Source organism: Atractosteus spatula, chromosome 1, assembly GCF_055471065.1.
Source record: "Atractosteus spatula isolate fAtrSpa1 chromosome 1, fAtrSpa1.hap1, whole genome shotgun sequence".
Taxonomy (NCBI): Eukaryota; Metazoa; Chordata; class Actinopteri; order Semionotiformes; family Lepisosteidae; genus Atractosteus; species Atractosteus spatula.
In genome coordinates, this window is record NC_142706.1 from 7,469,010 (window position 1) to 7,495,307 (window position 26,298).

General features: G+C 35.2%; 1 protein-coding gene across 5 annotated transcripts in view; it reads left to right on the forward strand.

Annotated features, from left to right (window-relative positions):
* Nucleotides 1-26,298, forward strand: part of kdm4c (lysine (K)-specific demethylase 4C) — a 211,723-nt gene that overhangs the window by 146,181 nt on the left and 39,244 nt on the right. For all 5 annotated transcript variants that reach the window (XM_088915176.1, XM_088915193.1, XM_088915202.1 and 2 more), the window contains 2 exons: nucleotides 6,318-6,373; nucleotides 7,254-7,362. In XM_088915176.1, coding sequence (XP_088771302.1) covers nucleotides 6,318-6,373; nucleotides 7,254-7,362 — 165 coding nt within the window. The remainder of the gene's footprint in view (nucleotides 1-6,317; nucleotides 6,374-7,253; nucleotides 7,363-26,298) is intronic.

The following is a 26,298-nucleotide window of genomic DNA, read 5'->3' on the forward strand; positions in this document are numbered from 1 at the left end:
CTTGTGCTAATCCATATTTTTTCAAACTCTCAAAATCAATGTCGGATAGAGGGCTAAGTGAGTGACGCAGCCTGGTTTGTGATGCCAACCATTTTACAGTTCCTTTTCAGAGTTTCATATTTTCACATTTAGAAACCCCCAGAATCTTCTGGGGGTACGTATTATATTAGAAGTGGTGTTTGTGTTTCTTGGAAATATGTCCATAAAACCTTTGAAATCTAAAACTACTATTTGATATACTGTACAATACCTGGTCATCCAAAAAGAAGTACAGAAACATAATAATAAAAAGGGAATAGACTTTTAATAGTTAATAGATTAATAGTTTAATAGTTTCTGAAAACGTCTTCTGATTCTCCTTAATTCCAGAGTTGCCTTTTATGGGTTGGGTGAACTTAGATTTACATAAGAAATTGCCTATTTTTATGTTCTCGGTTACTGTTCAGTTTACAGCTCAAGTATTTTTATCGCATTGCTATGTCAAAGTACCACTCTGCGTGTGGCCTTGAGAAATTGCAGAATGAAAGCTGTGTATCTGAAGGTCTTACCTCAGGAACCCTTATATTTTATAGAGCCTAGGGATCTGTGCTAACATATTACAACTTAAGAAAGCATAAAAAGGACATCCCTGCTGATAGACAAGTCCCGGAGGTTGTTACTTCTTCCATCCCATTGCCTTAATAAAGGACTGTTTATAAGAAACAAATGTGTCTTCCACAAGTTACATGCAATTGTGAAGATTGGTACAAGGTATTGTACTGTATCTCTAGCCAATCTCACTTTGATCAAGTGTTGAAAAGTAGCATGCTTCCTTGGGGATAATATTGTACAGGATTCGTGCTTCACTGACTACATTTACTGTATGCTAGCCAGCAGCAATTAAATTGTGGATTCATTTGCAAATGTTCTCATTGAAGTACCACCTACTCAATACATGATCCATTATACTGTAGTTCAGATTTGGTTATAAGTTGTACCTTAGTGTAGGGAGTAGTCGTGAGTGTGGGTGAGTTTAAAAGAGTATATATAGCACACAGAAGAACTGGTGTTACGTACATTATCTTTAGTTTATCAAATACATCTTTAAATGAATAAATGAATAACTGAGTAAATACATGACTAAATGAATAAACAGTTCCTAACTATGGAGCAACCAGTATTTTATGTTGTCTTGTGATGTTACTGTGCGTTATTTAATTACATTTTTGCAGCACAAAAAATACTGCAGTAAAACACTGGACTTTAAATCTAAACACTTTGTTAATTTTAGGTTTATTTTAGCCTAACTATCCAAAACAACAATTGCACTTAGCAATTTCAACACGTTCATCTTCTGTTAAAACTAATAATACAAGTGCTGTGAATTAAGTCTCGCAAGTTAAATAGTTTCAGAAAATCAAACACCCCAACCCCCTCTTATTCTCCAGAGAGGTGTCTGTGCCAGTGTGACTACATTACACATTGCAAGACAACTTTAATTTTGGATTAATACCAGAAAAAACACATATATTTGTACCCAGTTATCATTTTTAGTGGTGAGGCCATCCAGTCTGCAGTCACACCAAAAAGGCAATTAACAGCTGTCCATGTCATCTTATACTGTATGAGCAAGCATCTCTGTTATATAGTCTCCTTGCTTGTCTTGCACTTTTCTGCGAAAAGTAAAAACAAGTATGAAACAATGCTGTGTTAGTTTATAAAATTTATTCTGGAAATAAGCAATTTTAATTAAAGAGTAGTGCACGCTAAACTTTTAATTGGTGTAATAGTGGTTTGTATTACACGTACTGTAGTTGTGTTAGTTAAGCTTGTGACCATTGTAAATCATGTCACAAAAACTCCAGACTGCTCATTAAAATTACTCCTGTTTCTTAACATTAAAAAGTGTGGTCCTATATTATCATCTTGGAATGTTAAATATTTAATTGTTTATTAATATATTTTGTTGAAAATCCCTATGTTCTGATGGTTGCTGATGATCTTCACTTATGACAAACACACAGAAGTAAAATAATCCAGGCCTACTCCTGGTTTCAATAAAGGGTTGAAACAAACAAAACAAAAATAAAAATTATACAGTATCTTGAAAAAACACTGCAAAGACCTGGTCTACTGACATAATACAGTTGTCTTAACACGGATGGATACTAAGGTGCAGTACTGTTAAAACTGAGAACAGGAGCCATTTCTTACACAATGGTTTGCAAACCTCATGCAGTTACAGTATTAAGACCACTTTATTGGCCATATACAATTTCTTGTATTAAGAATTTGTCTTTTCACATACCCCAACTTGCTCTCCATGAGACACACAGACAGGGAGAGAAGCTTGGGGTCAGAGCGCAGGGTCAGGCATTAATACAGCACCCCTGGAGCAGCTGGGGTTAATTAATCAGGGGCCCAGCGGAGAAGGATTCCTCTGCCAGCTGAGAGATACAGACCTGCAACCTTCCAAGCACAGGCGCAGATCCTAAGCCACAGAGCCAGCGCACCATCTCCGAAGTGTTGCTGTTAGGAGTGGGATTTGAACCCGAACCTCCATTTGGAGACCAGAACACCCAAGCGAATTGGAAAGACACTAGTCCTTGACCACTCAGCCGTCCTGATGAGCGGTATTACCTCAAAAAGATATGCCATCAAATACCGACTTTCACAATCTGAAATTTATATAGATCACGTACTGTATTATCATTTGTAATCACTGTGTTGAAAACATCTATATATTGTTCTAATATAATCAAGTGCGTGCTTTGATTTGCCCCAAAATAAAATTGTATTTTGTACTTATCATTCCTGTTAATCTCATGATCAGAAATACAAGTTGTTTGACTTTAAATTAGAAATAATAGTTTTGACTTTGATGTTCTGATACATTTAGAGGGCAACATACAGGGCATGTTCCCAGTAACAATATTTATGTATTCCTGCATTGTCCATAATACTATTGAATAAGATGGACATGTGGTTTAGTGCCAATAGCATTATACATTGCTGTTAATTTAACGCTCATGCACTTAGGTTGTAGTGTTAATTTACATGCTTATGCACTTACTGTAGGTTGTATTAATTACATCACTAATTGAGATGGTTAAGTGGGATGATTGGTTAATAGTCGACTTTAGAAGTGGCTATATGAGCATTGTAGTGCTGGAGGACAGAACTATAGATGATAAAAACATTCGAGAGAATCTCCAGGTCCTAATTATAGTATATACACTATAGAACCCCATATGCAATTCCCTGTATTCTTTTCAATTACATAATTAGCAATCAACAGTGAGCTTTATACCACAGGTAAATTATACACACACATCACAGCACTGTTGGATTATGCGCCCCTGTTGGCAGTCCCTTTGTCATAGCAGTCCACTGCATCACAGGGGCAGTACTCCACACTACAGGACCAGAAATATATACCTGTCGTAACTAAATTAAGACAATTTAGAACATTAACTTACAAGGTCAAAACAAGGTCAAAATGTAACCATTATTATTTGAAGAGTAATCTCTGGAAGTCAGATGCCTGTCTCAGTGTATTATGTATTAACAATCCTCAGACCTCATGCCATTAAAAACACCATTAAAAAACTAGATGTTTTTTTTTTATATTAGGATGTCAGGTTACAGTCTATGTAAGTAGGCTTTGAATCCAAAGAACTATAAATTGATAGCTTTATTTAGTTAACCTAATTCCTAAATGTATTGTTCTGTAATTTGTGTTTTTACCATGAAAACTATTGTGTAGCAGCACAAACTTTGATAAGAATACAACATTAATAGTTAATTTTCTGTTGTACTGTATTTCATAATTGCAAATCAATTGTCTGAGGAAATAAGGCTGTTTCCACACCTGCAGTGTTTGAGAGAAAATGCTAATATGGTTTATTGATGTACACAAATTAGGAAAACAACAAAGAAAGTTGCCTTTAGGCAGTATTAATAATTAGACAGTATTAATCTTCAGTAAAAAATAAATTACATTTTCTCTTTTGTTCAAATGAAATGATCTCTAATATATAATTTTCAAACTGTAGATTATGTTATAAATATTTCATGGGGTTTGTCCATAGGGGAGGGAAGGTTATACATTGATATGCATCAGTTTTTGAGAGCTAAATTTGGAATTAAAATGCCATGTTACTAATTGTTTTTTTTAAACATGAATTTGTGCCGAAGGTGAGTTCTTGTCAGGCTTGAATTCTTCTTAGAAACTTCCAGAAGTCATCTTAACAGCTTTCTTCTTTTGAAAAAATATCTCTTCCAAGACATGGAGAAACACCCTCCTCAAACAATTAAAGACACATGAACAAAATAATTATACTCTCTATCTGTGATATCTGTCTATAATGCAAATGATAGGAAATTAGTTTCATGTGAAGACATTGACACAAATAGTCACAGATGGTGTCTGTAACAGCTTTTTAGTCCCTTTAATTACAGCTGAATCAAAATATTCTTTCCTCTCCACAATAATAGTCATTGATGGATATAAACCTTGAATTGCAGTGTGCATTACTGATTTTCGTTCCTGAAAGACTTGTTTCAGAATATCTTTTTAGGAAGTGTCTTTTTTGGCATACATAGTTACTATTAGTTTTTATTTTAGTTATTCTCTACCAAAGCTAAAACCATAAAATACAATGGGGCCTTTAAAAGTAAAGTCAATATCTTCATTATTTTCATTAAATATAAGTTAAACAAGTTTCATTGAGAGTGACTTACTCGTGTGGTTTGTGAAGGTGTTATAGGTAACTACTAGGCAAATGTTCACTTAGTTTTCAAATTTACCATCCAACATTACCGTCTGAGGTTGCCCACATGAATCTGCAGACTGTGGCAGAGTTCATGTCAACATTAAAATAAAGTATAAAGCATACAGTATGTTTTTGTCAAACAGCAACTAACTAAATTAAATGTGACCATATAACGTACTGTAGCTGATTGAAACACAAAATGAGATTTGGGATTGTCTCACCGGGAACTGGGTGTGAGTAGCACAGAAAGGTCAAGCCTGTGTTGAAGTTGAATGTATCTTTTTCATGAACACAATTTCTCAGAATATTTTGTCTGGAAATTTCAGTTTATTATGAAACATCAATCCTATGAAATCCGTCAATGTATTGCTCTCCACATGATGTAAATGCAACGGCCTTGGGTCTCCCAAATGGCTCAACCTGTGAAAGTGCTTGCCGGAGTGTGAGTTCAACTCTGTGATCGAAGGTGCAAGATAAGGTCAAGTTACTAGCCAACTATGACTGGGATTCCCCAAGCAATGTTGCAGAGTAAGCTAATGGTGGAACAAATTTAACAACTGAACAGGCTAGATGGGTCAATAGCCTCCTGTCTTTATTTCTTAAAAGGTTTTAGCACTTTATATACAGTAGTAAGTTGCCTAATGTCACTTGTGTCTCTGGAATTCACAGTTAAGACATTCTGCAAGCACAGTCTTTCAGAACCATGCAGTGTAGTATTTTACAGGTTAGCTCAATATGTGTATAGAGCAAAGATGTAAAACATGACTTAAGAACTTAGTGTTGTTCCAATGACAAGCTGAGCCTTCTGTGTATCCTGGATGTTCAGAAAACATTATATCTCTGTGCTTTACTATAAATTATGGTATAAAGATGAATGCAAAGGTAGATTAGTTAATTATTATTTTAAGGCCTCATTCCGGTAAACTGTAAGGCACAAACTTAATATGAACAATTTCACAACTCAATGTTTATACGTTTACAGTTCTCAAGGCCCAGCTTTGGAGCTCTGATTCAAATTAATTTTCAACGCTGATTTTACAAAGATGTTTGTGTTGTTTTTTATGATCAACTGCCCTCTAGGATTCTACAGCAAAATTCTGACAAGGATGATTTTTTCTTTCTCTTTTATCACATATCAAATGGTGTGAAAATATTTAATCAAGCATGGTGAAAAAACTAGTCTGAAACAGCAGATTGTCTGTAATAATTCAAGCTTCCCAAAGCTGGTATTATTCGTACACTTCAATGGATCCCATCATGTTGCTAGTTTTACTGAAGCTGAATGGAAACAAATGGCTGTGTGAACTCAGAAAGGGCCTTTAAAGTTGTGTTGTATTGGCATCTGTTTAATTAATGTTTTGTAAATTGTTCTGTTTTCTTTGGTATGTCAGCATTAATACGATGCAGTCTGCTGAAAGTAATCCACAAACAGCTAGAATGACAGCTTTGTGATTTGTTGCTTTACAATTACAGTAGCAATTACACTCCAATAATAAAGTGTTTTACTCAAGTAAATGGCAGTGTGACTAGCTTAATATAACCTGTTTACATCATTTTATTCAGGAATGCTGTCTCTGCAATCTGAGGGGTGGAGCGTTGAAGCGAACAACTGACACCAAGTAAGAATTTGTACAAATGATGGTTTAACTAAGAAATGTTTAATGTTCAAATGCTGTTTAGGGATGTGGTGCCTGATGTAGCTGCCAATACATCATTTAATCTCAATAGCTGTGCTGTGTTTATCTTTCAGAAATATGTGTTTCTTATTAATTGTAAGCAGCAGAAGATGAAGCACACTGTTAGCTTTGGTGGAGATGTTTTAATATGTGGTGCTTAACATGCCAGAAAATGCACATAATTCTTTTATCTGTTCACGAATAACAACATAATTTCAATTTTGCCACATTTACATGTTTTATTGACAGTGGCCACATTAATATGATGTCTAAATGTTAATTACTGTTTCTGGACAATCTAGTCCTAATAATCAAATTGCAGATACACATATATTTTAAGTTTATATCTTACTTAATGGGGGACAAAATTAGGATTAGGAAAGGCTGAACAGAAGTCTTTTCTTGTATCATTGTTTTTGTCCATTTGTTCTGTCCCTTGGTAATGCTTAACAAAAAAAAGTGAATTCCCATACACCATTCGTCTCCTTAAAATGTTTTTTTTTCTCTCCTTTGCATGTTTCAAGATAGGAACTAATGTGGCCTTAAACTTGTTTTATCCTTCAGTGGGTTTGGGAGCTGTTCCTCGTTTATAGAAATGGACAGCCTTAACCTCTATTTTCCCTCAATGGTGATTGTATTGAGACCACATGAAGCAAAGGCCTGTGTGTTCGTGTCATTATGTTCTGTTAAGGGCAGCTAATGTGCTCTAGTATCTAGAGTCTGACAGGTGACTTAACTGTGAAGATTTATGTACAGTACGTATATAAATTCCAACACTGACTTTTAAGTAAGTTTGTAGTGAGTGCCTATGTCTGTTTTGCAGATGGGCTCATGTGATGTGTGCAGTGGCACTGCCTGAAGTCAAATTCAGTAATGAAACTGAGCGTGACCCAATTGACACCAGCCGAATACCTTTGCAGAGGTACAAACTGGTGAGTTAACGTTTAAAAGGTATTAAGCAGCATTTTAAATGATATGACATATTTATATGATAAAGGATATTATATATCCATTGATGTCTGCATATGTGTCTGTGTTCAGTTGTATAAAAAAGATTCAGTAGTCAGGAAGGTATGCATGTCATTGTATAGATGGAATTGTGGTGCAATTCAATAGCCTGTTGGATTTATTTAATCAAAAAAAGATTGAGATTAATTTTTGGAATGAGAACTACAAATCCCTAGAATCCCAACAATATAAATAAATCCATGTTTGGTGAGAGGGGGGGCAGTTATTTTTAATACATTCCAAACCACAAGAGTCAAACCAATGTCAATATACTGTATCTAGTGACAGACCATATTCACATACAGTACCTTATATAGATGAACATTTCTAAAATACTTTTTTTTTTAATATATTTAACGATTTGTGCCTGTTCAGTGCTTTTCTTTTCTTACTCTTCATAGCTGAAGCTGTTCCAGGAGGTGGAATAAATTAAAAATGTTGAGTGGATTATGTAAAATGCCCAGTTGGTGGATTTGGAGTATTATCAGAATTAGCATACACACTGTAGAAATGTAGTGATCTAGAAATTGAAATTTTAGGCAGATGTTTGAATTGATAGAGAAATTCATTAAAGGGGCTAAGAGTTCAAAGGACGTTTAAAATCTAATGTTGATGTTGCCTTTAATACATGTGGCTCCTAAATTAATTTACATCTAAAAGTGTTAAAGTATAAAGTCTATTTAGATGGATTTTGTTACACAAGCAACACTAGGGTGCTACACTGGGCATTTGACTACAATAAAACATACACAACTCTTCAGAAACCCAATTCTTCTTATCCTTTCATTTATCTATATTTATACAGTGTACGTTTGGAAGATACAGCAGTATCTATATTTTAAAGATATTTTTTAAATGTTTACCTGGAGATGTATTACATCTGAATTGTTTTATTTATGTATAACAGATAAATCATTCAGAAGGGGAAACATTCTTGGGATAAAAAATAATACCAGAATAGAATTTAATTTAATAGTTTAATAGAATTTAAGGTTTTAGACCTGCTTATTTATATATATTTGATTAGGCTGGCCTGTAGTACAGTATACGATAATGACTAAAAAAGAAAAAGACATTTTATACAAAAACAGATACTGTATGTTGTACAGAAAATTTAAGCGATTACAAATTTTTAGTTTCAGCGCCTTTAGGCTCGAAAGTCTTTCTTCAGCACTTTAGAAAGAAATGCAATCACAGTGCAGTGGATGATGTCATGTGTCAGAATAGAAGGTTCACTCCAAAAGGTTACAAGAGTACAAGGAGTTAGGAGATCAATTCTCACTCTTTTTGTTTGCTAGAAGCTTTGTTCCATAACCCTGGCTCGCTCCATACTATGTATGATGATGTCTTCAGCAGTGTGGTTATTGCTACTGTAGGGCAACTGGAAATGCTGCTGTATTAATTCAGATGCTTCGTTTTTGTTTCACAATGTAGTCAGCTAATTGTCTGTTGGGTCCTCCAATGTGCTTTGTAATTAGTTGCATTTGTACAAGTAAAGTAATGTTGGTTCCTTCTTTAAATTTACAGTACACGTACTGTAAGTTTTGGTGAATGGTAATGGATGATTTAGGGCCTCTGATCTCTGTACAGTGATTGATGTAATTCATGTGTTTATATTACCTGAAAAAGTACCCTTTAGCCTTTATATAGTTTCTGCTGGCATCTCAGAATTCCTATTGAAGTATTAAAACAACCTGTTTCTTTATTTTTATGCTCCATTTGAGACTGATGGAAAATAAAATGGTGCAGATCTTTCATCTGGGCAACAGGTGGTGCTCAGTTATGAACATGGTCCTGAACATGGGACTCCACGAGAGTTGCTGTTATGGAAAACAGTTATTTGTGATTGAATGGGTTTGTCTTCATATACCCAGACAGTCCATGTAGTCAGTGTATATTCCCAAGCTGCATTGAAATCCTCCTTTAATCTAAAATGTTTCTCTTTCAGCTGTGTATTTTGTCAACTGCTATGTCAGGGTTTTCACGTTTTTTTATAATATTAAAATGGAAATTGCATCAGATATAATGTCAGAATCAAACACAATAAAAACAAAAGGGCATACTTGTATAAAATAGAACATTACCTTTCATTCCTTTGAAAGCTGTCTCCCCCTATCAGCTTCGTGTTCTAGCCCTTTTATTTATTTATTTTTTTTCTTGGGTAAAATGGTTGAACATTGCTGTCCCTTAAAGTTGTTCGGAGGCCCGGGGAGGCCGCCTCCCGTTGTGCAGATAAAAATATTGGTGCAATAACAACGTTTCTGAAACATGACTGTCAGCACAGGCAGGCACTGATTGCTCTTTATGGTTTGGGTTATTGCACTCCACAAAACTTCAACATTTCATACGTTGATGTAACTTAATATAGAAGGGAAAGAGACAGTGGGCTTAATTACCAGTTAATATGCTCCATGACCTGCTAATCACATGCATGAGAATTCATGTATAATCTGTGTCTGGATCTGGTATTTTCAATAGTAGCCCTTATCTTTATTTTCAGTTTTATTCCTCCTTGATATAAATCAGTTGGAATATTTCTTAAAGGTGTTTAAACAGCACAGAAGCCTGCTCTTTTGCTGTTTATCTGAAAGGAAGAATACACATTGACAGGGAATAAAAAAAATGTGCTGCAGCCCTCATGAGAATTTATTATTGCTGCTGAAGCTTGTTGTGCATATTTATTGCAATCAAGATGCCATGTAATACCTCAATTAACAGCATGAAGAAGATCCTGAGTGCATATTTATCACAGTGTTATGTCCTTTATTGACAGAAGAGCCTTAATGAATCACAGATAAATTCAGGGCAGAATGTGGACTATTAGTCTTGAAGGCTTCGGGCTCCTTCTGCATGTACAAACTGTCTATGTCAATGAATCTTTAGTGCAATAAGCAACTGCTGCAAAGGAACTGTCACTGTTTAAGTGACTGAAGCAGGAAGTAAGAAGTTTGTATGCTTCGAAAGAGGATAGAACACCTCTCAAGGCTCTTCTTAGTAGCTGCATTTGTTGCACAACTGGCTTTTTTTCATTAAGGTGTTATTGTGACTCAGCTGACAGGGGCTTGTTCATAGCTCTGTGATCTGGTTTCCTTTGGTTTTTAAAATGAATAGCTTAATACAGTTTTTTTTAATACTTTTTTGCATGATTTTTAAAATTGTCTAAAGTTTTCTTGCTTTATAGGCAATATTATTCTGATACATTTCTGGCTACAGTTATTGAAAAGCACTCAGAATGCTTTATTACACAGCGCATGGGCTCTACATGAACACCAATATACTGTACTGTAGAAACTTGCAAAGATATACAAGTTTTTTTTTTCTAGAATGTAATAATGCAGTATATTGTGGAGCACTCTTGTATTGGCATTTATTAGAGATCGATAATCTTTGTCTTTTTTAGAAGGTCTAATCATTGTGACCTGTTATCCTGCCCTTCCATTTACACTCATGCTAGTTTTCAGGTGTGTTTTTTTTTAAGAAATACATTTTGCATGAAGTACAGTATTTGTATCACAGCCAGTGTAGAACTCTTGAGGTACTGTAGATGTTTCTGTAAAGGATTTATTTGGTGAAATGCTGGTCTTCGTTTTCCATGTAACACACTGTCATGTGAATTGTACAAGAAAGAAGACAACCTCTGAAGCGAAGTGATTCCTCCTGCTCCCCAATCAATTGTTTAACTGATTTTGGGATTATTTTCAGTTGCTGGTTCCCACTGCTTTGTCCTTATTAAAGGCCGCAGTTCAGAATAGTGGTTAGGGCTCTGGGCTCTGGATCGGAGGACCTTGGGTTTAAATCCCGATTGGGATGCAGCTGTTATACCCTTGAGCAAGACACAGTATATCCATGAGCACTTGCTCTAGTAAATGCCTTACTGTTTAAATGGGTCCCCAGGTTATCATTAAGCAAATTCGTTGTCATACTTCCATGGTAAAATACCAGAATATAATGAAATAAAAAATAACCAGGCTGTCTTCCAATCTGCCAAGGGAATTGGAGCCAAAAAATGTGTGTTAATCCCCTCACACTTCTCAGTAAGTTGTGGGGTGTTCTGCAAATTTACTGGATAATATCAGTCACTACAGTATATTGACATAACATTAACAAAATTGAATTTTAAAACTAAGAGGAATAAAAATGACCTATATTTTATTTTCTGTTTGTAGTTCACGTACTTACAGTACTTATGATTTCTATTTTCAATTACACCATTCTGCCCAGATTCAAAGTTTTAAGTTGCATATTTACTGTATGCTAAACTGAAAGTCAATCCTAAATTAATTAATGCTAAATCAAACAAAGACGTACATTTCAACAAAATGGCCTTTATACAGTATGCTAAAAGGAGTGCAGCTGTGTATTGGTCATTAGATTTCATTTGCTAGGCTCTAAACCTACACAGTGTATTACCAAACACCTTCCTTAATAATCCTTCAATTAGTTTCAATCACCTTGCATCAAATAATGCAATATAATATAAGCTTTTAACTCTGCCTTATAGCATGGATATTGGTCAAAAAACAATATATATATTTCTCTTCTTGGGCCACTGTCAGCTCTTAATTCAAACGTTTTTTTTCCTTTTCTGCAAAATAGAATGAAATTGGGAAATGAGGTTTAGAGCTGCAGTGTTGCCGAAACTCTCCCGCTGGCCAGTAATTTGTATTTGACAACTGAACCAAGTAGTCACAAGTGTACTTTGTGTGGGAAACATTATTCTGAAAAGGAATTTACTAACTGGATGATGGGTTGAATATGAGCCATTTCAGGGGATGACTCAGACCAAAACATTCTGCTTAGGTACCTCGTTTAAAAAAAGGAAAAAAAAATCACCTAAAGGGAAATATTAGTGAGCTTGAGAGCCTCAATTTGTAGGTTTGAAAGGTACATCAATTTTGAGAACAGAGTGCTTTTCCAGTGGGTTATTCTAGCTGAATACTGGGATCAGATGAAGCAGATCTGAGCATTGTAGTTGAGGAGAAAATCAGTATGACAGCTGTTCTGATTTCATCTGGGGTTTTAATGGATAAGTCTCTGCACTGGAATGGGACTAATCGATTAGATCTCACTCGGCTTTGGATTTAGCTGGGTATTTCAATCAAAAGAGAAAAAAAAGTTCTGTGTATGTGATGGAGAATTTCATGGTGGAGTAATTTGAAGACCCCCCCTCCTACACAATATGTCTGCAAAGCAGGACTGTTAATCAAATGAGTATTGGGTAACTCTTTTATCTGTCTAATTGGATATCTATAGTTTTGGTCACACATTAATTTCTCTGGCTATACCGAATATCATATGCAGAGTTTCTACTGTATACTGAATATCACAGATTGCGTATTTGTAAAACACAGTGCAGTGCACAGCATTTAACATACATACTATACATAGTCAGTTTGAATAATCTAGTTTTAAGTCAATTACAGTACTCTTCTTCCTATAAGACCAGAGAGCATAGAATGTGAGAACATACTGTTATGTGAAATATAATGGGAAGCTGGAAACAAGAAACAAATAAAGATGGCCAAGATAATAAAACAAGTTAGTTATTTTACTGTATTAATCCTTTTGGTATAGTGTGGCAGTCGGGCTCCACAATTGTATGTCTCAAAAAATAATGGAAGTTTGAAATTGCTGTGAAACAGAAACATAACAATGTGAAAGAAAGCAGTTGCATGGCCTATGATGGACTGATGTGCCGTCCAGGGTGTGCCCTGCCTTGCGCCTATTGCTTGCTGAGATACAGTATGTCCAGCTCCCCTACAACCCTGAATTACATAAAGTAGAGAACAGGTGGATGGATGAAATTGTTCGTGGGAACATGGACTGTTTACTTGTGTATTCTACCTTTTTTATTGTCAGGATGCCCTGGGTTGATTAACAGTAGTTATTACTCTCCATCTTAGAGCACCTTCACAATAGAAAAATAGGAGGATTAGTACTGTAAATGCTGTAGAAGCAGCAATGGAATTCAAAACAATTTAGATAAAATTCAAGACTGGGCAAACACTGGCAGATGATGTTTAATTTAGACAAGTGCAGAATAGTGCATACAGGTAGCAAAAACAAATTATAAATGACAAATGGAAAACAATAAGCTTAGTACTTATATTGTATATTGGCTATTGTACTTTTTTATATTGAAATTGTACAATGCACAAAACCTCATTTTGAATGTTGTTTACAGATTGGTCACAATGTTACAAAAAAAAAGTTATTTCTGAATTGGGATCTGTCCAGAAAAGATCATCCAGAAAATGTACAGTGCTTAAAGGAATGTCCCACAGTGACAGCCTAAAAGAGCTGAATCTTTTTAGCATTGAATAGAGAGCAGAGGCCTTTACACAAAGGGCTGTGAGAGCATGGGACAAGCTACCCAGCAGTGTTGTTGAAGTCAATATCTTGGCCTCATTCAAAACTGTCTGGATGAGGCCCTTGGATCTTCACTGCTAACTGCCAAACCTGTGGGTTAGACGGGCCAAATGGCTTCCTCTCTTTTGGAACCTTTCTTATCATCTTAAAATCTCCTTCTGTCTCAATGTGTCTAGTTTTTCTGCAGCATAATGGCCACCCTACTGCGGCATCCCATCTGTGCCCATGTTCCATTAGACTTTATTTCAAAACTGTGATTTAATATCTTGAAAGCACCGCAGAAGTGGTCTAATAGGCTAAGAACAGAAAATGTTCTTTAAGTGCAGAAAGAAACAACCAACTACAGTGAAATGTTATAGCAGGATCTTTATTTCAAAAATAAAATACAGTGTTGGTACAGACAAGAAATAATAAAGATATTATTTTTAGTTTTTTTGCCCATACATCTTGCATTACTTATTATTTTAGGGTGTTTGTGAAAGACCACTCAGAGTTTCCTAGTGATGGTTTACCCTGATGTCATGAGGTTCCCTTTATTAGCACCCAATTGGCTATGAGCAGAAACACAAGTAACTCCTTGTGTACATGATGTTGACTCCTATAAAGTTACGATGTATAGAAAAATGCATTTTTTATATACATTCTCCCTCCTGTATATTTGTGGACAATATAGTCTTTGGGAAGTTCATAAAGCTATTTAGAAAAAAGAAAACTCCCTCTTTAGGTCTAATCTGGGCACATGTCTGCTTAACCTACAGTAGTACTACCCAGTGTGGTCACACGCGACTACGGGCTAAGTCAATATTTACTTAAGACCCTTGTCTCACTTCATCGTGTTACATCAACAAAACCACAAAACCTTTACAGAAAACCTGTTTTCAATTGAAAAAGGACAACCGGAGCTTTACAAAACCAAGGCAAGGCAATCAATCACAAGGACACTTTTTATCTGATGATACACTTTGGCAAACTTCCAAAGAGCATCGATAAGCCAGCAAAACATGACTGCAAAAGCAGAAACCAGCAAAAAAAAAAATATATATCCAATGTTTTTACCTTATTCGGAAGTACGATATATATCCACAAAAGGCTAGACTAACCCACCTCCAGACCTGGAGGAAACAGAATTTTATTGGCTTTGGAATACATATTTGAAACTGGACTGCCTGAAATAAGGTGATCTGATTGGTAAAACATGCTGTCATTCATTGTATTTTCAGCCATTTAGAGGCCTTAGGTGGTGAGACTTCCTTTTGAAGTCTTAGGCTGCATTCCACCTGCCTTCTAACTGTCAATCATTGACTCAGAAGGGGTAATCAGTTTCTTATCAGTTGCCCATACATCTGGTCCTTTTTTCACACCAGAATGCAACTCTGAGGTTTAGTTTTCAATGCTTAACAGCAGCAAAAGGCTCTCTAGCAGTGTCTAAAGGTTTTATAGCAATTGCAATGGCTTTTATTGTTATTGCTTTCAATAATTTTTATCATTTATTTTGGGATGCAAGAAATGTCATTCCAGGTCCAGTCTTCACAAAACAATATGTAGAATTTTTTCAAATTTACCAATTTGTCCCAGATTTTTATCCAAGCTAGTAGACATCTGGGACAAGGCCCATAAGCATTTCCAGCTACCTGACAGGCCTAGAATTGAAAATTCTGACCTCTGTAGACCAAAACATTTTTTTCATATGTTTGTCTGCTGAGTGGACACATTAAGAAATAAAATAAATTTGACTGTTCACACTCAAAGCCAAGGGGGGTAGCTTCAATTTAAGACCTAAACCAGGCTCCTGCTATGTTCTGCTGCACAGATATAACAGAATGTTTAAGGGGAGGAAATTCCAGGCAGACATTGGCTAAAAGGGTCTGAGACAGTATTAAGGATGTTGTTAGTTTATGGTGTTTAATTCTGAAAAATCCATTCAATGGTTAAGTTTTTCCTTTCAGAAATAAGTCGTGACTTTTTTCTGCTTTAATGGCTTAGTGAATATCTGTACCCCCATTACTGGTTCCTGGTTAAGAAATATTTTAACATGGTTTTCCTGCATACTAACGAAGTCATGCACTAAGGTTACAAGCAGCAGCACAATAGGAACAATATTGGTATCCTTTAGGGGATTATGTCAGAGATTTTTCATTACTCTTTTATTTAAGCTATGACTTGTCATGCATGCAGGATTTGAAAACTACCCAAGACAGCTTCCCCTGGGATACAGACAGAACTGGCCTGTTGTAAGAATAGATGTGAAAAAGACACGTGCCTGGGCACCACATTGTTGTGTAAGGAGTGCAAGACATTAATGATTTAGAGAGAAATGTTCTTAATGCTTGACTTCTAGGTGGAAAAAACTCAACCACTTTACAAAGGCAGTAGGGGATGTAGCAGGTATCTACAGTACATCACAGAAGCTCCAACTGACTTAACCATTTCCTTAACCACTGTGAAATACATTGATTGGATTTTACAGAAAATATTACTGTACTTCAACATTGTAACTCAATTTTACTGCACAAGACAAACCTTTTCCCTTTCAGGAGAGTTTGTGTATTCTTTTAAAGCTTAAAGGGAATGCAGACTTTTTGCAACTAAAAAAGCATATTTGTTACAGTACAAGGCTTTTACAATCTTTTACAAAAAAGCATTTGTTAGAATCTTTGAAAGATTCTGTGTTGTTCTTACATTTCCTAATTCCATACATATACCTGTAAATGAGTGCTCAAAAAAAGAAACATAATGGATAATTAACTGTTCATTTTTATGGTTTAGAGAGGGATTTTGGACAAAATAATAATTAAAACATATTCTACCAGCAGTATATTGCTAGTCTTTATCCATGTGACTTTCGACACATGCTATTATTTAAACTGCACATTGAAATAGATCTAAAATAAGTAATTAAATGTGTTGATCACCTGACCAGTATGTATGGATAACATTTTTTGTTTTATGTTAAAATTCTATGCATAAAATACTTTTGTCTGGTGCTTAACACCCCCTAAAAGTCAGATAATAATTACACATTCAAAGCACTTTGACTATTTCAAATTGTTCAGTACACCGATCTACTGGTGACATATCACCTCAGTCTTGGATGTTGAAAGGGTTGTTTTTGGAAAAGGCAATTCATTATGAGGAAGAGTAATAAAGAGGAACTAGCTACACCCCTTGGGTAGCATCACTTCAAAGCTTTCAAATGTAAGATCTAACTGTTAGACGAGAGAAAAATTCTCAGCTTTTTTACTGTGGTATCTGTGTGTGTTTTTAATTGTTTTCCTGGCTTATTTTATTTTCTGAAATGCAGGGCCTATGTCCATTTAATGCAGTTCGCACAGGATAAGTTGACTTAAACAGATAATTCAAAAACACACTGCTAGAATTTAGGGATGTACAGTATATTCAGATCTGTCACCAATTTCAATTTGCAGTACTCTGTGTCTTAAGTAAAATAAGTAAGATTCTTACTGGCTCAGTCGTCTAAAATGCAGCTGTACAGAAGCAGTTATCTATACTGTATGTCAATTTCAGTTTGCCTGTTAAAACATGCAATAAAATATGCTAAACATGTTAAATTTCCAAAATTGACCTGAAACAGAGAATTGGTGAACATACCTTTCTTCATAAATTCACAGAATTTGTTCCAGTACAGTACATTAATAACAACATTGGTGAAATTGTCAGCTGTTAAAGGCTTTGGGAAAGCTTTCTGTAGGTGCTCCACATAGCTGCCTCTGCCCTTCCTACAGACACACATTCAGATATACTGTAACTGAAAGAGGTACCATGATCTGAATTGTGTCATCAACAAAAAGCAATTCTGCATTTGTTGGGAAACAAGTACAGGAGGATTACATTATTATTTTCAAAAATCTAAAATCTCTCTGTGGATTTATAATCAGTTCTGACAAATCAGCTTAAAATTTCCTAGAAATTGAAAAAGTCCCTCGGCATTATAGGGTCAAAATAAAAAAAAATACATATATTTATGATTTAACAGAAAAAAACATGAGGAAGCTGGCACATCATGTTTCATGGATACTGTATTTGAAGTCCATATACAGCATATTGTATAGATAGGTGTGCTACAGTATACTGTACATGTATGAGCTCATATTATTTTAGTAGAAAGGACTCTTTCTAATTAGAGTGTACTTCTTTCATATTAGGCAAGGATGGCTATGACTAATCAGGGACACCTATGCACATTGTTGTGGAAAAGAGAAATTCAGTGAAATACTGTACAAGCATACATTTCAAGCATTTGTGCTTGAAGAATGGAACTCTCAGGTGTTCAATGCCGAGCTGACAGGGAAGGGTTTTTGTAGTGCAGCTGGAATATTTATCAAACAGGATGAAATCTACTAATGTTTCTTTGGTACAACAGATACCATTAATGAACTGAAACTCTTCCTCTCTGAAATGTTCCTTCTAAAACAGCAGTAATGAATTTGGTGCTTATGCGTGCTGAGAAGACAATCTGCTCCAAAGAATAGGGTCTGTTTCTGCACTCACCCATTGCACGGGGCCAGACAATCAGAAAAAAACGGCTTTACACACAACTCCTCAGCCATCATACACTGTGGGCTTTTGTACTGCACCTTTCCCACAGTGAAGGCTGAATTTTTTAAGGTGAATACAGTTGGTGGTTAAGTAAAATGGGCAGGGGTTATTTAATTGCAAAACAAATATATGCAGTCCATGAATGATGATGTTTTGTCTTTTTATGCACTCAGAAACCTTGAAATTGAAACTCATGGATGTGATTCTTTCATGCTGCAGTAAGTCAAGGGAAAAACAACAACAAAACATACAGCATCATATTGACAATGTACTGTAAGCTTAAAAACCATAAGCTGTTTAACCTTGTATAGTCATAAAAAGTTGGAAACTTTCCAACAAGGCTACAAAACATATATGGGTATCTAAAATTAAATATTAATACATTATTTAAGGCCTGTATAGCAATACATATTTATTGTCTGTCTGCCATTATATGCCAAGGTTATTCTGCATCACTCACAATGGCAGATTTTGCAATATATCTCACTTACAGGGACAGGGCGACCCTGGTCACTGAGTGCCAGGTTCCTGCAGGTTTTAGAGACACCTTCTAATTAACACCTGATTAAGACCTGGAAAACACAGCTGATATGACTTCTATCCACTTAATTGACTCAATTAAGTCATTAAGGTCTGAGATGGAATGAAAACCTAAAATAAAGAGTACCAGTGTTGTCTAACACTGCACTAGAATTATAATAGTGGATTTAATATTCTATATTTAATTTAATAATATATATATATATATGAGTGGATGTGTAGGTAAGATTTGTGAAATTTGTCATAATGTATGAGTATTTTATTGCATGTATTATTATCAGTGTGATCATTTACATTTTCCAATGTTACTTTCACTGAAACTGCTTACAAATGTAGATTATTTTTCTTTTATCTGTTTTGATCATAAAAAAGGGACTTCTATTAAAAAATAATTTTGTAATTCTCTCAGAACAAACAGAAATTCCCCTCTTAATAATTACACTAGCAAAGATTGTGCGTGGGCATTTTACATATTAAAATTTTCTTCGCAAAATGGTTTTGATCTGCGAGATGGGGTAGGGACAGAATTAATTCTAATGGAAAACGCAAACAATTGAGAGATAACTCTTGTGACATGTTCTTCATCAGATGCCAAGAAGCAATTGCTTAGGGCCATGAGGAACTCGGGGGACTCTCTTTTCACATTTTACTGTTATGATTACTTTCATAGTAACCTGACATTAAGTTTTTCACCCATTTTGAAAGCTGTGTGTTTTCAAAACAATCCAAAAACACAGCACAGTATAGGACAAACGTTGAACGTGGGTGAGGCTGAACTGTCACCTCACCCGTGACAGTTCTCTCTGGGTGCTGATAAAAAAATACAATTCTAAATTCATTGTAAATAAGGCAGTGCATGCTTTATCTATCTCTTTGTTAGTAGCTGTATTAGTTTGGAGTAGAAAGTACAGTAGTTGTCAGGTTGCATATATTTATTAATAGATCCCATTCACCTTTATAAAGTAACCCTAACTACAAATCAGGTAAATTGTAATGTGTGTACAGTATGTGCACACATTGCATATTTTTACTTGAAGTTTATTTTCAATAATGTATATAAACATCTTATTCTGTATATGTTTTAAAGAAACATTTTCTGCACAGTACAGTCTATGATTGGATTACAAAGATGATGTGTTCTCTGGGGAAATTATTGAGCACAAACGGGAAAAGTGTTTTAATGTAAGCATCAATTAAAATATAAATTGTAGTAAGTAGTATAATATAATATGTACTGTAGTTAATACATTTCCCCTTCAGTTCATTCTGCGTACCAGCTGAGCATCTTCCGAATCCAACCAGAGATCCAATGTGAATTTAAGTCACGCATTTCAGTTTTGTTATGCGACTAAATGCAAATGCAATATGTAAAGTGGGACAAACATGATAAAACAAAAGTATTTTGTGAATATTTATACTAAATTTGTGTTTTTAAGTTAATGCACTGCTATTTTTTGGATATTGAAGTGTATTTATCCATGCAAGTGAGACATGGCAGGTATATACTTACCTTTGGGTTACACTGAGAAATGCTGTTACAGTTACGCTCCCCATAAACATAGCCGCGACAGAAAAGAGATTTTCAAAGTTAGAACTAATGAAAACATTCTTGTGATTATTTATGGCTCGGGACTGATTGTTTTGATTGGCAGTTACAGGCACCAATCACAAGACTGGTGATTGCATGTGTAAATAAGCAACATGTTTAATGAATGTATGTTGTTGTTTATGTATTGTTTACACATATTTTTAATTTTCTCCACTGCTGTTCATTTCACATAAATTATTTATCATGTTTATGAAGTGTTATGTGCATGGCCCCCTTATACAAATTCCTGCTTAGGGCCCAATAAGCTAGGACCGCTTGCCAAGCAGTATTGAATGCTCATTTAGAAAGGCTACACAGGTTACATGATCATAGGCATGTATGCTTTTCTTTTGTTGAGCCTGTAGGAATAAAGAAGCCATTTTCCTGCTGTTCCCTAAGAGTGTAGTATATTCTTAATTGGCCATATATATTCATGTTTTGTTGCACAAAATAACAAGCAGCTGCATTTTTCTTTCTTTAGCATTTCATTTTTTAAAACCTTCTCCTTGTTTCAGGAGTGTTTCTTTGTCATATGATCACACGATATTGGCATATCCATTGTGGTCAACCATGTCAGTCTCGGGAATTGACTATATTAAGCTATTGTAGTACGGCACATTAATGTCATGTTCTGTAAAGCAAGAAATACAAAAACCACATAATGGTTCCGGCTTTTAGAATGCAATTATTCTGCTGGACAGCAGAGTTGAATTAATACACATCGAATCTTTTTGTTAATTTCTAATATCCCAAAGACATCTGTCTTATCTTTTCGAAATGGCAATTTCTAAGATTAATTGAATCTATTTCTGTTTTACATCTCATGCGACACTTTTGGCTGCTTATCAGTTTTATGTCATTAAATGTTCTGGCGCTGCTCTGGGCCTTTTGGCTGAGGCAGACAGTGTTTATCAGGATAATATATGGCCCATGCTGTAAGGTTCTAGGCCTGGCAGAACCTGTAATAATTCTTAATTTCGTTACCCAGGTTTTATTTTGACTCATGGCACCCTTCTCATTGATGCTAATAACATCACCTTAACAACCTGTATTATCAGCTTACGCAGATCTTATGACGTTCAAACACAATATCAATATAATCAGGAAAAAGTGCAGTACTTTATTTCATGTTTTATTCTGGGTATGTAGTGTTACTTTATACAGAGTCTCCCTTTAACTCACTGAATTATTTTCTATTTCCTTTTAATATTGAAGTCCTTGTACATTCTTTCTAGTGGTGTCAAGAAGTAAATACTGTAGGTGACATCTACTTTATGGTTATGATTACGGTCCACATATTTTGCTTCTAAAACAGAAGAACATCCATATGGCTGCTAGAGACGTCATTTTGTTGTTTTTTTATGCCAGTCTGTTTCCAATGATAATCTATTATTTTATTGTTAAACTCAATCTAAAAATCCTCTTGCATTAGGAACCAACAGTAATTCTAGAGCATCAAATCTTGAGGTGGTACAGTATGTACTGCCTTCTCCACACACTTGTATGATTGTGGATTTTTTTTTAAATTGCACTGCTGAATCCAGTATATGGAAAAGGTGATGATGTTAGGAAAACATTTATGTTGGGAAAATATTTTTTGTTAGGAAAACAGTAAAAGTGATATACTAGAGTTTGTGGGAGATGTGAGATCCAGATAGAAAAGAAAGTGATAACTTACCACTTATTAACTGGCATTAAGAGATTTAGGATAAGTTAGGTTTTGGGAATAAGTTAATAAGTAGTTCAATCCCCAGTAACAGTATGTCTTTAACCTATTTAATTTAATCATGTCATTTAAGCGAATCAGTCAACAATCTTTCTTTCATATTAAAAATATGTTTATTTTCCTTGAAGCAGGAAGACCTTTCATAGTATTGCAAATGCTTATATGGAAGCCATCTCAGAGGAACAGCAGTTGTGTTACATAGCTTGCACATGGACAAGACGATCTGTTATTTGAAACCTTGGTATACAATATTTAGAGAACGTACTGTGGATTTTGAATTTAATAAAATGAACCTATTAATCATTGTTGGTGTTTTAGACAAGTCTGCATAATTTTTTTAAAAATGGCTTGATTGCTTTTAGTGCTATGAAGGCACAATTCACGCAACAACCAATTGCTTGTCATAATTGTTATTCTTTTTAATTTATAAATCAATATTAAAGAATTTTATATTATTCGATCATTATTAAATAATTTAACTCTCATCACAGGAAAAAAGGGCCTTCACAGAGATTATATGCACTGCTGTTATTTATTCTGTTCCTGTTAGAAATAAATAATAATGCTTAGTGAATATAAATAATAATGCTTATCTGTCCAGAAGTGCCTCTTAATTGGAAGACAAATTATTCGACCCAATCCTGTTGCATGGGAGTCTAGCAGCAAATGCTTATACTGTACTGTACATACGCTCAAGTAGAAACTGACTGCTAAATATGATTGCAACAGTATGGTGATTCTGGGACTAAAATATTAGCACACAATGAGCGAATGCCAAGAATCAGCATTGATATTATGAGAAACCTGGTGCCAGCTGTGTGTTTGATATTTGTAATGAGATACAATGACCATTTGGGAGACATGTGAGATTAGTGAACATTTTGTACTGTCGTGCTTAGCAATCTGGTTCATATTTATTTAGAATTTGGCAGCTGACAGCTGAAAATAAAAATACAGATCGTGTAATATCAACTGCGGTGCTGTGGGTGGGGTTTTGCTGGGAGGTTTTTGCTGGAGAACAGGAAGAACAAATACTGATAAATACATTTCCTGCTCATTTACTAAAAGTACAGGTTCTGGCTTATTTGGCTGAAGAGAACACCACCCAGTAACTCTCAGCCATTAACATTAACGGCGGTCCCTTATATAATATTTGATTTCAATTCAGTGGTCATCTTATTCAACATGTTCCAAATTTGGGATTAGAATACTGCTTTTTTATTTTTAACTAAACCAATTAATCCCAGTTGTCTTCCATATACAATTGTGCAGATGTGTGAACAGAAATACAGTACATTTCATTACTTTAAAATTCACTATTCTCAATCACCATCTCACTAGTATGAGATGCCCGCACACCACATGTATGAGGAAGAAGGGGTTTCCAAGGCAACAAGACACACGTAAAATTTATTAAAAAACACAGTTTGTTTTGGACCCCATTTCTGTAAACATAAACAATTAATCTACTGCATGGTTAATTTACAAAGCAAGTGATGTTCAAAAAGGTTTATTCCCATCTCTAGCCCTTCTTACCCTCAGTTAATGTGATGTGGAGAAAACATGATACATGGCATTTGCACATGTCGCAACCTTCATAAGGCGTCTTTATGATTGATTTCGGGGGCACACATACAGTAAGAAAAGAATAATACACAAATTCTCATTTTGTGTTAATGCCTCAACAATGACAGTCTAGCATACAGTTTCACAAAACAGTCATTCCTTGACTAGTTAGTTTCAAATACATACAGATATTGCAGAGACATGCAGGATTATGAACTGCAGTAATGCCTTTTATTTTAGCATTATTTTTCAGGGATAGGAATTTGTAGTAACAGCTTGTAGCCTGATTTCCATAATGACGAACAGTGTTCTGTCAGACCTTGGAAGCTAGCCTAGTGACATATTTCCACTGCGAAAGTTTTAACTTTCCATTTCAATAAATGAAAGTGTGAGTGATGGCGCAGCATGTTACATAGAAGCTGTCACTGTTTCCCTGATGGAAGGGAATGAAGATCACCCCTGGATGCATCCTGTGATCTTCATCTAATGTAATTCGCAATATTGAAAATTCCAACTAGGCTGTAGGTTTGTCACATTGGTTATGATCTCATTTCTTCCGCTAATGATTAGGGCTTTTATCTGTGCATCTGCATTTATTTCATCTGTTTACTGCCTGAAACGAGGATAAGACTCCCATAGACAGTAGTAAAGCAACTCGAAATGTCATACCAACAGAAGACATTATGAGCTCTCACATTTGAATGTAAAAAAGGCATTTGATTCTCACAAAATACCTGTTAAAGATAACAAAACCAAAGTGAGCAGAAACCTGGTGCATCTAATGTCATACCAGAACAATAATATACTGTATTTGTGTGTGTATTTAAGGGCACTGATATGAAAAGGTGATTTTTTTTTCAATAACATCATAAATAAGCAATTAAAACATTCAGTAACTACTTCACTTGTTTTGTCCCTTTCCAGGACTCATCATTGCAGTGCATGTCTTAATTGAGAGCTTATTACTTTTAGCAACAATTAGGGTTAGGGTCTTGCATACAGTATAGTTAAAACACGAACTAAGAAGTAGCCCTTCTTAAAAGTCAATATTCTTGGTTGTTTTTCATACTGATGATTGTGTAATAATTGTGCACTACTGTGTATGCAAACCTTTAAGGTTACTTAACCAGTGGATATTTACAAACACATTCTGAGAGCCAGGTTTGAAAAGGTGTACACCAGAAGCAGAACTGAACCGACTCCAGTGTTTGATTTTCATTGTCACCATCACTGTGCAAAATGCAAAGCCTAATTAATGAACAAAGAAATCTAGAATGCTTTGACTTGCAGGTTTATTCTAAAAATGTGTCCTAGGGAACTTTAAGAGCTGAGGGTGGCTTCCCGGGTTCAGTCTCAGACTAGGGTTCTCCCTGGGTCTGCATTGGTTTTCTCCAAGTGTGGCTGTTTCCAAAGACATGTTGGCTTGATTAAGTGGTGTATTTAAATTGTTCCTGTGCATGCGTCATGCAGTAAGTAATAATTCCTCATGCCCTGTCCTCCGGAGCTAGGGATCATGTTGTTGTGACCTTTACCGAAAAGCAACATTCTTATGATGGATAAGCACATTGTTGATAAAGGTATGAGTTAAAGTTTTGAGTTGCTGTCTTCTGTTTTGTTCTTGTTCTTTTTAAACTCACCCTTTGACAATGAATAGGAACCGTGTGGATTAACTAGAAAGGTTTCAGCTAAAACAAATTTTAAAATTTTACATCACATTTTTTTGACTGTGCTCATAAACCAGTAATACTTATCTGAAACGTGAGGAACCCCTCACTCTTGAAAATGTGAATTTCAAAAAGACCCTTTACCATTGCCATTCCCTATAATGTTTAATGTTTTCTGTTTTTCTTTGAATGCAGTTGGTTGCAGGTCTATACATCTGCAAATAAACGTTTGGTTTCTTGTTCATATTTATTCCCTATACTTACAACAAGAGTTTTGTTTATGCTATCAGTTCATTTTTAAGTTATAGACAATATGAGGAGGTGTTTCTGTTCATAATGTACCTTTGATCTACAGTGGGTGCATCACATGCTTATGTAACATACAGTAACATTGAGGAATCGATTTCATTTCGCTGTATGATGAAAGAATTTGTGGTTTGATGCTTGAGCAATGGCCAAATCTGACCCAACGGAAAATGTAAAGTAATTGAAGGACATTACATGAAATATCATTTGAATTTGAGCTCAGGGTTTGTTATATTTCATTATTTTTTAGGTTTGTCAGGTTTAATTTTTGAAATCTTTGGACATTGTGTCCAGACTGAAATCTTAGCCTGTATCAAAACTGAAAGAACGGTGGCTGCTCGGTGAACCTGTGGAGTCCTGCCTCTTAAATGACATTCCCGCTGTTAGGAAATCAGATATCAAAGACATCAAAGCTGTTATGGAATACCCAAAGACATCTGCAGAGGGTATCAAACCTCTTTGTGACGCAAAGACATCAGACAATTGAGGGATCATTCTTTATGAATAAAGCTAATGATAGTTTGTTATTTCCACTTATGTTTTA